Genomic DNA, 11,807 nt, shown 5'->3' on the forward strand with positions numbered 1-11,807 from the left:
GCATTCCTATACCAGGCAATGCTGTCAATTTCCCCCCAAATGCTCATCTTGTCCAATTTCCTATCATGACCTTATTAAGGTCATAAGCTATACTGTCCTTACCTCTGATATGTGGACCTTTTGTCAAGCCTGCCCTCGCTCCCGCCATGTTATTTTTGTACTTGTGCTTTTATCTTGCCTTCCCTGTGTCTCTCCCCTGGTGTTTTGTTTGTCCGCTGTTTCCTGTCTTCATTATTTTTGTTTATATCATGTATTATGTATTTAAGCCCTGCGGTTTCTTCACCTCAGTGCCAGAGTTGTAAACTAGTGTTACCTTGTAGTTAATGTATTAGCTCCCTAGCCACTGTCTGTGCATTCAGTATGTTTCTAGCGCCTGACTCCCGTTGTAGGTTCTATTGTACAGTAGTCTGTGTTCCTAGTGCCTGAGTCCTATATCAGTTTCTGTATTGTGTTCCATGTTCCTAAAGCCTGAGTCCCATCTTAGGTTCTGTGTTGTGTTCCTAGTGTCTGCATGAGTCTCATCTTCTGTATTGTGTTCTACATACTCACAGGTCATCTAGTCATTACTGAAGCAAATAAACAAGGCATCTCAAAACAGTCAAGAAAATGAGTGGCTTCTGTTTTGTGTTTTGTGTTCCTTGTGCCTCAGAGACCTGTTCTGCCTGCCTATCCTGTGTGCCTTGACCGTTTGCTTGTATGACGATTTTGGATTTCTGCCTGCTCGATGTTTGTATTTGCTTGGACTGCTGTCCTCCTGCCGTTGACCTCTGCCTGTAAGCCTTGTCCGTCATGCATTATTAACAATTTAATTGTATTAAACCTGCCCTACCTCTGGTTGTCTGCACTTGGGTCCTTAATCGTGACACACCGCAATGGTCACGAATGCGCTTCAGTGTTGGATCACTGATATTACATGTGAAAATCTGACATAACACTTCACAATGCATAAACACTTGAGCCTGATGGCTCAATCACAGTTGTGGCTAGAACGGATCACTATATTGTTTGCTCCCAAGCTGTGGAATGACCTCCCTCTGTCTGGCAGGACTGTAGCGTCAATGTCCAATTCCACCTCATCTCCCAGACCTAATATGCTTGTATCTGCACTTCCTGCTTGTCGACTAGACAGACGTTAGTCTATTTCTTTTTCTTAGTCCTCTAAACCACTTACACATATCATTGGTTGGCGAAGTTTCATAACACTTACTTCAGACTTGCATTTTGTACTGTACGTTGCTCTGCTAAGTATCAAATGTAAATTGTAACAGTTAACTGAGGCAATGGTGGCACACAGAAGATGAACTGGGAGCTGGACGTTTCCATGATAAACAATGGCCATTTACTGTATAGTACCTAGTTTCAAACCAGGAAAGCAGCTGTGTCATTTTAGATTTTAGCATTGGCTATTCAAAAAGCTCACAGCACTTGACTTTGTGCAGAGCAATTTTTTAACATTTTCGGAAAATATTGAAAGTGTTAGAATTTTTTCGGGCATTTGTAGAATCGGCCGCAGGTTTTAATGGGTTAAAAAGGGTGCCATAATACTTATCTTTCCATTGACTCAGTGATCGGCAAAGCTAATGAAAGATAACTCTCAACAAAGGAACCATTTGGCTGGACATGGTCTTGTCTACTGTTATAGAACATCGCTGATCACTTCTACATCTTGTGACCCATATTCAGATACCACGTGAGGTTCCGCACACATTTCTATGACGCAAAAGAGACCTCCACATTCCACCAGTAACGTCTCTTTCCGTTCTACTATCTGGTGACCAACGTGATGACAACAGCTGTCTCGTCTCTCTAATCCCTAGGTGTGATTGCCTCTGCATTATTGGTTGATCTTCATAGCTCTCCTTCGATTCTTGACCTTGACGTCACAGCAGGTGACACCTGGATCAAAATAGTACCCCCCTCACACACACACACCCACCCACCCACCCACACACACACACACACACACACACACACACACACACCTGACCCCCGCTGTTGTCATGACACTCCCTACCTGACGTTGTCATGACGCTGGATGTAGATCTTGTGAAAGATCCTCTCAGGCGGCTTCAGGAAGTCCTCCTTCATTTCCATGGCAACGTTCCTGGGCAGCAGGCTCATTAGCAGACGCTCCTGGAAGAAGGGGAGGGGTCAGGAGAGAGGAGGCGGGGTCAAAACCTCAGATTGGCAGGCTACCTTGACCCCTCGTATTATTAGCACAGAAGAGTACGCGGAGATCCTCTGCATAAATTAATTTGTTATTATTTATTTGTTATTAATTTGTACATATGTGAGTTAAATTAACACTTAAATTACACTTTTACAGCGTACGGACACACAGGCATATGTACACGTGTACATGCGCCATCACATACAAGACACAGACACAGACATAGACATAGACACAGACACAGACACAGACACAGACACAGACACACACACACACACACACACACACACACACACACACACACACACACACACACACACAGACACACACACACACACACACACACACACACACACACACACACACACACACACACACACACACACACACACACACACACACACACACACACACAGACACAGACACACACACACACACACACACACACACACACACACACACACACACACACACAGACACACACACACACAGACACACACTCACAATTAACTCCCAGTTGTAGAATAAAAAACGATATGCTCAATATGCTTCTGGTCTTCAATGCCCAGAGAGAATGACTCGGGTGCTAACCTTTTCTACAAGAGGAACGCAACACTAGAGCAAGGCCTATGATACCTTCCATTCTCTGGCATTAAACACAAATATAGATTATATCCTGTGTGGTAAGCTTCCAAGCTCTTGCCTGGGTATAAGCCGATAGAATGCCTGTTTGAAACTCCAGCAGGACGTCAAATGGTTATGAATTTACATTTACACTCCAGAGGGGCCCTGGTGCAGGGATACAAAGCTCCTGTGTATTCCTCCTATCACACGACCTTACACAGCCTGTGTGTGTGTGTGTGTGTGTGTGTGTGTGTGTGTGTGTGTGTGTGTGTGTGTGTGTGTGTGTGTGTGTGTGTGTGTGTGTGCGTGTGTGTGTGTGCGTACGGAAGCACACATGCACGCCACACCTCTGCAAAATGGCAATGTCTAATCTAAGACTATAATTTATCATTTAATAATTTAAAACTATAAAATGATGTGATCATATTTCTGCATTCTTAATGTTTCCCAAGTCTCATTTCAGAGCATTTCAGGGTTGCAGACGAACGACTCTCGTTTTGTCTGAACTCAGAACTCACTAGCCACATTTAATAGCTCCTTTATACTCAAATATAGTTCTTAACATTGTAGCTTATTCAATGCGTGCCATTAAAATGCAGGTTCAATTACTACCCGGAGCTAGTGGGGTTGTTAGGAACCTCAATCTCTAGAACAGCAGTTCTCAACCTTTTCTGTATCAGGGTCCACTTGAAAATCTCAAAAACCACCCATGTGCCTTGTGAACACGGCAGCCGAATACATGCCTTTTACTTGTTACAGAGTATTTCTACTTTTCACTGTGATATTCACAGTGTCATGGAAGAAAAGGCTCAGAAATGTAATTTCTCACAAGATCAAACTGATGTCCTTGTGCAGAGTCATCAACAACAAATCTACAGCACCTCAAACAGAGTGAGAGCAGATGATTGAAATTTATTTTGGGAGGAATTTATAAATCGTTTCTGTCAAGCAGAAACCTTGTAGCTTCATATTTCAACTTTCAATGCCTATCCAATTCATAAATTAATGCCCAACTTCATTGTACATGAGTGTGCACAAAAGTGGCAAAAACAGCCCATCTACAAGCATCGTGAGCTTGTGGATCTGCTATTTTTGCCGTTTTTGAGATGTCCATCTGTGGTTTTTATAAATCTGAAAATGTAACGGTTATGGATTTATCAGTCAGGTTTCCATCCAACTGATGAATTGCTGTTAATGCGTCTGGCACTGGTCTTATGAGAAGCATTTATCAGTGTAAATCCCAGTTCATGAGCTCAATTTTAATTTATATTCGCCATATAAGTTATGGACACAAAACAACAACAAAGTGAGTCCGGGCGTACTGCACCTGTTCATGTGATCAACATTTCTATGAGAAACGTCTATAAAATGAGCGTCGAGTTCACCGGACTATGAAAAGCAAAAGCAACAACATGTGCACAAAGATGGATTAACCCTTTGTGGTGCTATGACCACATTCGGTGCCACCTGGGACAGAATTACATCTGTGTGGGAAGGGCAGGGAAGAGAGGGGGGGGCTGGGGTGCTAAAAATGCCACTTTATCAGCGGGTTACGGGTGCCGGCGACACATTTCAGCACAGATTTAGCACTAATTCAGCCACCCCCAGACAGTATTCCGACACCGTTACTTGCAATACTTTTCCTTTCGGCCAAGCGTTTGGTGCCCCCACCCCCCGAGCTTGGTGGCCTGGTTTGCAGCCCCTATTGTCTGTGCAGCATTAAGCATGTACAGTATATGTCGGTTCCCTTTTAAACACTACATAAGCACAGAAACCTGTCAGTAGGCTATGATTAGGCTGAGTCAGTTTACACTCTTATATGAAGGAGAAACCAATATGGATTTTATTCGATCATCTCTGCAATATTCTTCTTGACGCTCAACATTTAACCATTGCCATGTGAGGGTTAGAAGGCAAAAAAAAGAAATAAGAAAAAAGAGAGAATATTTCCCCCAGCCTGAAGGATCAATACGTGAAACAGACAAGCATATAACATACAAAGCGGGTTTTGTGTTTGGAAATGTCTACCGTATATTTCCAAATAGTAGCCCGGGCGTTTCATACGCAAAATCGATTTGGACCCCGGGCGTTTAAAAGGAACCAGGCTTTTGCAGCAGGCTTTTATTTATTTTTGCACTGGCCTGCACAGGGCCATTATTTGGTCACAGTTCCAATTAGGCTGAAGAAACTGCAAATAATAGCCCCAGCGTTTGCACGGACCGGGGCGTTTATTTGGACGGGGCGTTTAATACGCAAAATGTTGTCAGACCCCCGGCCGGTATTAGGTAGGTAGGGCTGCTATTTAGAAATATACGGTATCTGGCTGCGTATCCACCAACTAAAGTCTGCATAAAATAGCAATGGATGAGCATGCGCCTCATTATAGGCCGGTAGTCATAGTCCAAGCAGGTCTGCCCATCCCATAATAAGGCCCTAAGAGTCTAAAGCCCGGCTAGCAGCCCGTAGAGGACATGCAGCTTTTTAGGGTTCATCCTGCAATCTGTTGAATAGATTATGAAAAGCCTGTGAGGAGGTGCCTAGTTGCTCAGTCAGTTAATGCACAGACCAGTATGCTCCTTGTAAGTGCAAGGAGCCGGGTTTGAATCAGGGGTCTTGTCTTGTCTTGTTTTGTGTTCTGTTTATCCTCTCTCTCTTTCTGCAGTACCAGATAATCGATGCACATCCAACAGTGAATTTCAAGGGGTGCAAGATACAAACGGGAGGCATGCGTTAATCCGACAGACCTTTTCTCCGACTATGTGGCATCCGCGTACGGTTAGGGTTAGGGTGCGGGTTTGGAATATCCACACACCATTCTTGCTGCTCCCAAGGTGCATAGCTATTTGTAAAACATTTCGACCTGTGTGGTCTTTGTCAGGTGCAGTACGTACCTGACGAATGCCTACCCGACAAAGACCACGAGGGTCAAAACGTTGCGCAAATAAAAATTCACCTTGGGAGCAGCATGAATGGACAGTGTGCAGATATACCAATCTTTATCTTTCCTAACCTCTCTCTGCCCTTGGTTTCCTTTCTCTCTACACTGGCCTATATGAATAAAATGCCAAATATTTTGACAAGCTGACACTTGGGGGTGGCATTATAGCGGGAAAAGGTCCTAGGATCACTCAGATGGTATTGGGTTCATCCTCTGCGGGGAGCATGAATGTGCCTAAGGCAAGTTTCATGGCAAACCACACGTGCAAGTAGAAATTGAAACCTAATGGTGCTGTAGGGTGGGTCATGGCTGATTTGAGCACCTGTCACACCTGGCCTGAGTAAAATTAATTAGACTCTGAGCGAGGTGTGACTACACACTGGTGTGCATGCACACAGTATAAATCAACTATCGCCACACACTCGAGTCAAGGTAAGCCTCTGTCCTAAAAGTACATTATCTGCTCTCTCTTGTAAAATGTTTCTATGTAGCAATACAGTTACAATACAATTCCGTTTCGGTTTATACCACAGCATGAGCAGAATAACTTCATGATTCTGTTGAGCTACGGATATAAAGAATTCTGCTGTCATCTGTCCCCTGCTACTGAAACATGTCACAGTGGCGCTAGAGGAAAGGCCATAGGGCCACCAACATCAGAAGGGTCATCCTCTGGGGTTCATGAAGGTGCACAGCAATTTAGCCAGTAGGTTTCGAGATATGTTGTTTGCAACCAAAGTGTTGAATTTTAACATTACTGTAAGGCTGAATTTACTCCGATTAGATATTTTTGGTCTGCAATACCTTCGCAATCATGTATAAATCAGGCTTGAGTGTGATTTACAAGAAAGACCTCCACCTGTTGTTGGCATCCAGTGAAAGAGGTATTAGGGGAGGGGGATAAGAGGGAGCGTCTCATGGTGCATGGTTCACCTCACACAGTGTTCACAAAGTGAAACCGGGGAGGGCAGATGGGTTCTGAGATTGCTATTGACCCGGCATACACGTTTCAGCAATCAGTAGAATCAGTGACTCCCCCACGATGCTGCGCAGAGGACTCACAGCAAAATCATTGAACTCAGAGTGTAAACACTGACCCTTATGTGTCCAGTTAAATGAACAATTTGCTCTGCATACATGAGGCACACCGTTGATGCATCAACGGGTAAAGGAAAGTGATGAACAGTGCCGTTTGATAGTTGGAATCCAAAAGCCCCCATGGAGGTCTGGTGGGCGGTATAGGCAGCTCGGCAGACTGGTTTGCCATCTGCAGTCTGGAGGCTAGCTGATGATAGATCCCAATCAGGGGCTTCTATGTGCGTCTCTCTCCACCAGATAAACTGTGACCTTTAGCGGAGTAGGAAGCCCATGAAAGCAATCTGCTTGTGTAATTACCTGTCAGAAGGGAGCTGTTACTGCAGCGGGAAAACACAGCACATCATCATCTAATCTACAAAGCGCAGGTGCTAAGAGGGTATGTATGTGTGCGTGTGTGTGTGTGTGTGTGTGTGTGTGTGTGTGTGTGTGTGTGTGTGTGTGCGCGCGTGCGTGCGTGCGTGTGCATGCACGCAGGTTTGCGTTTTGTCACCCGTGTGCATTTTGTGCACGGCAAACTTTGCGCATACCCCGGCGAGATGCGCATGCAGTGGAAGAGAATGCTAGAGGCGAGATAATTATTTCTCCTTTTAACAACTGATGTAGGTGGGAACAGTGTGTGCATGGCGTGGGGGGTCGCTTGGCTGTTGTATAACGAAGTGTTTCTGCATGTTAAAGTTTCCTGACTGTTCCTTGGTTAAATCAGTGCATGTGGGTGTGCACGTGGAGGGGGTGGATCGTGTGGCTCTGGTGCATGTGCTGCAGTAATTGTTCTTTCCTTATATAGCTGCTGTCATAGTTACTGAGTGCCTGTGGGCAGGTTGTCAGAGCATTGGCACCTGAAACCTTTCAAATCTTATGACTTCTTGAAAATCTGCTGAAGCCTACAAACATGAGAGGGAAACCATAGCGTGGGGATGTATGTCTGTGGATCTCTCTCTTCGTATGCCTGACATATGGCTTTATACCTGATCTACAAGCCCACAACGGCGCACTGCGGCACGATGCGTTGTGTGCTTGTAGATCGTCCATTTTGGACTTTAAAAATGGCACAAAAAGAATGGCATTCCTAAAATCGCTGTCCTAAAATGACAACGTCCACACAAGTATAGTAACAAAAATGTATGTTCGTTGCGTGCGTTTGTGTGTGTGTGTGTGTGTGTGTGTGTGTGTGTGTGTGTGTGTGTGTGTGTGTGTGTTTTCAGTCATGTACAGGTACACGTGTGCTCATGCACACGTGCGGTGTATGGCATGCACAGCCTGCGTGACGCATGTGTGATGTGACGACTAGACATACTAACTACGTACAGGCTCACCTGCTTCTCATTCTCGTCCTCCAGCCGCAGTCTTTCTTCTATACAGTTGCGGGCTTGCAGGAAAACCTTCCTCTGTGCGCGCTCCGTCACAATCCTCACAAACACCCCCGACAGGTTGACGCTGGTGAACAGCACGGCGTTGGCCACCAGCTGCCGGCAAAACAAGAAGAGACATGCAATCAATCCCATCTGTGTCTGTGTGTATGCATACGTTACTGCGTGCACAGTATGTATGTCCTATATGTGTATGTCCTATATATGTTAATCAGTGTGTGTGTGTGTGTGTGTGTGTGTGTGTGTGTGTGTGTGTGTGTGTGACACACACACACACACACACACACACACACACACACACACACACACACACACACACACACACACACGTGTGTTTGCAAAATCAGAAATTTCAGTTGCGTGACCTTTAACAAAATTGTTGTTCTCGTTTTGTTGTACTGTAACTCGGCTGCAATGCAATTCCAAGGTTTAACCACTTGAACCCTATAGCGTCCCTATTCTGCGCATGTCATAATAGGTGATCATTCGTCGAAAATAGCTGATCTACAAGCTCACAAAACATCATGTTGTGAGCTTGTACATTGGCTTTTTTTTTTGGTGTAGATTTGGTGTAGATGGAAGAAAGAAGGAGGCCAATTAGACCCCTGGGGGACACCTGCCAATGAAAAATAACAGGGTATAAGAGGTTAAGCAAAGGTCGAATGAATATGACAGTTTTGATATCAATGTGTTACTTCAACTTTACTGTCATGTCAAAAGTTACACCAGGTATAAAGGTTCCCATGGTTTCAGATGCAAAATGGTGCATGTATAAACAGAAGAGAACAGGTTATGGCCAAAGGTATGTCTTAGTGCAGATAAATGTGAGGAGGGGTTGGCTGGCTTGGTTAGACCTTTCAATCTCTGATTAATCCTCTGAAAGTCAGACATCAAGGTCGGCGCATGGATTGGGCTACAACATGAACCCCATGTGTCTTCTAAAGAACAGGAGCTCTGCTGTATCAATAGACGTGGGTGAGCAGTGGTTTACTTCTACTCCACTACATCTCAGAGGCAAATATTGTACTTTTACTCCACTACAATTATTTGAAAACATTAGTTACTAGCTACTTTGTAGATTTTGATTATTATTACAAAACATACACTAAACACTCAGCCCTATATACATTTCGGCCATTTGAAAATAGCCAATCAACAAGCTCACAGGGATGTGACGCATTGTGAGCTATCTGCTATTTTCAAACGTTTTTTTTTACTTGTGAAATGGGACATTCTGCATACTTTTGTACTTTTCTCAATTTTGAATACCGGACTTGTACTTGTGACAGACAATTTCTATAATAGGGTATACTGGTACTTTTAAGAACAAAATGTGAGTACTTCTTCCATCACTGTGGGTGAGAGACACAGGAGCCTGACAACGTGCATTACTGATGATCAATCAGGGAATATTGATGATGTCAGACACCTAATGTAAAGCCTGAGCTGGGCATTCTCACTCCACACAGGTCAGAGGTAAAAGGTCGTTGGTCGTAAGGGCAACAGATGGATTTCATATAGTCTTCTGAGCAATCAATTTCGTTATTGCTCCTTGTCCTTGAATGCAGCTGTGACTAGATCAAAACAGAAAGCTTTATGAGCAAAACACAAGACTACTCTATATTGGAAGTAGCCTAGACTGTGTTTTACTCGTCTTACAGTGCAGGTGAGCCGTTTAATTGTAACAGCAACTCAACATAAGGGTCATTATATAATTGTCCATTAATGACATCAGCTGTTAATTAACCAGTTATAAACCGCTCTTAATTAAAGTTAAAATAAATATGCCAGGGGTGCCACTGCCAACATAGGTGCCTAGTGTCTTAGCCACTTAATAAGTAAGTAAGTAAGCTTTGCCTATCTCCTGTTTCTGTAGCATGAGGCAGCTTCACTCCCTGGACATGAAGCTAGTATGTTGCAGGGACTTACCCTAATCCAACCCTTAATACAGAGTGCCAACCTGGGAGGCACTGGGTCCAGGATCGAACCCCAACCTCCCAGTCTCCCATCTCAGTAGCCCACTAGGCCACTGAGATGGTTAGCCATAATGGTTAGTATGCCGATAGTCTATGTCTCAAATGTCTCTCCGCCGAGAAAATAACTTAAATCTGCCACCTCATTGACCTGTGGATAGTGTTCGAATTTGACACGCAATTACTAGGCTTCGAATCACTGTATCAGCGAAGCTAAGTTGTGGGTGACTTTGGTGGACAGCTCCGCGAGAAATGCACCGCTCTCGGTTTCAGCACCGGTGCGTGGAAAGCTCCCCGTTTCATTTCACAGGGACAATTGAATTGCCACCGTTAACTATTGCGTAAAAGTCTGTAGTCCGACCACTGTACTGGCTGAAGGTTTATAAAATTGTCTACTGAGTATGTTTAATTATATCCAAGGTAGAAACACGGGCATGTGAAACTGAGTGAGAGTTTGGCCTATTATGCGGGACGGACATGGATGGAGAGACACAAAGCTTACCGGTCTCCAGAGCCTTTGCCTTCTGCCCGTGACCGACGCGGCTGTAACGATGAAGTGGGACACAGCGACAATGACTCCGAACAGGACGGCCAGCAGCGTCCGCACCGGGAGAAGCACGTAAGCCACCAGGGTGACCAGCATGAGCTGCCATACTCCTTGTTCTGGAGCAGCGACACTGTCCAACTCCATGGCGCCGAGCGCCAGAGGGAACGGACAGCAGAGGAGCGCAAAGGTGAAGCTGAACAGCAAGGCGAGCTTGGCGATCTGCTGCAGCTGCGTCACCTGCAGGTACTTGACGTTGGTGACAATGAACAGCGAGAGGAACACCACGCAGTGCACCGGGTGCGAGCCCTTGGACACGGTGAGCCCGGGACCGGAGAGCAGCTCCATCAGGGCCAGCGACGACGCGGCGACGATCAGCACCGCGAGGGCTTTGAGCGTGGCCGTCTGCTCCAGGTTCAGGTTGTAGGTCTGGAACAGAGCCTCCAGCTCCCGGCTGTTGAACTCGTCCTCGCAGGCGATGGCGCCCAGGCGCGTCCCGGTCGGACAGTGACCCTTCTTCCGCCGGGTCTTGACTCTCTCGAATGGTAATTCCTCCATGCTCCGGCCATTCATAAAGCCATGTCTCGACGCACAACAACACCAAACTTTCCGGCGCCTCTCCCTTCAGGAATGGAACCGGGACCCACCCCCCTCCCCCCTACTCCCAGTTCATGCGCCGTAAAGAAGATGTTCAGTCCGGGGGGAAGACGGACGGAGAGGCAGAGGCGACTGCAGCGCTGCTTGGCGACTTGAATGTCCTCGATACGCGCGCTGTCCACAGGTTGATGACTGTTGTGTCGTCAGGAAAGTAGTCCGACCAATGTGCGCTCTGCTCTCCTCCCTCCTCCGCCCCTCTCTCTCTCTCTCTCTCTCTCTCTCTCTCTCTCTCTCTCTCTCTCTCTCTCGCACATGCACGCGCGTGTGCACACACACACACACACACACACACACACACACACACACACACACACACACACACACACACACACACACACACACACACACACACACACACACACTGCTTGCACACAGTCTGTGTGTGTGTGTGTGTGTGTGTGTGTGTGTGTGTGTGTGTGTGTGTGTGTGTGTGTGT

General features: G+C 45.8%; 1 protein-coding gene across 2 annotated transcripts in view; it reads right to left on the reverse strand.

The window, feature by feature from the left end:
- Window positions 1-11,287, reverse strand: part of adcy1a (adenylate cyclase 1a) — a gene marked incomplete at both ends in the record, with an annotated part of 53,371 nt that extends 42,084 nt beyond the window's left edge. For both annotated transcript variants that reach the window (XM_084065862.1, XM_084065861.1), the window contains 3 exons: window positions 2,015-2,133; window positions 8,144-8,293; window positions 10,673-11,287. In XM_084065862.1, coding sequence (XP_083921988.1) covers window positions 2,015-2,133; window positions 8,144-8,293; window positions 10,673-11,287 — 884 coding nt within the window. The remainder of the gene's footprint in view (window positions 1-2,014; window positions 2,134-8,143; window positions 8,294-10,672) is intronic.
- Window positions 11,288-11,807: the final 520 nt, after the last annotated feature.

This window comes from Gymnoscopelus microlampas (assembly GCF_963454915.1).
Source record: "Gymnoscopelus microlampas genome assembly, chromosome: 9".
Taxonomy (NCBI): domain Eukaryota; kingdom Metazoa; phylum Chordata; class Actinopteri; order Myctophiformes; family Myctophidae; genus Gymnoscopelus; species Gymnoscopelus microlampas.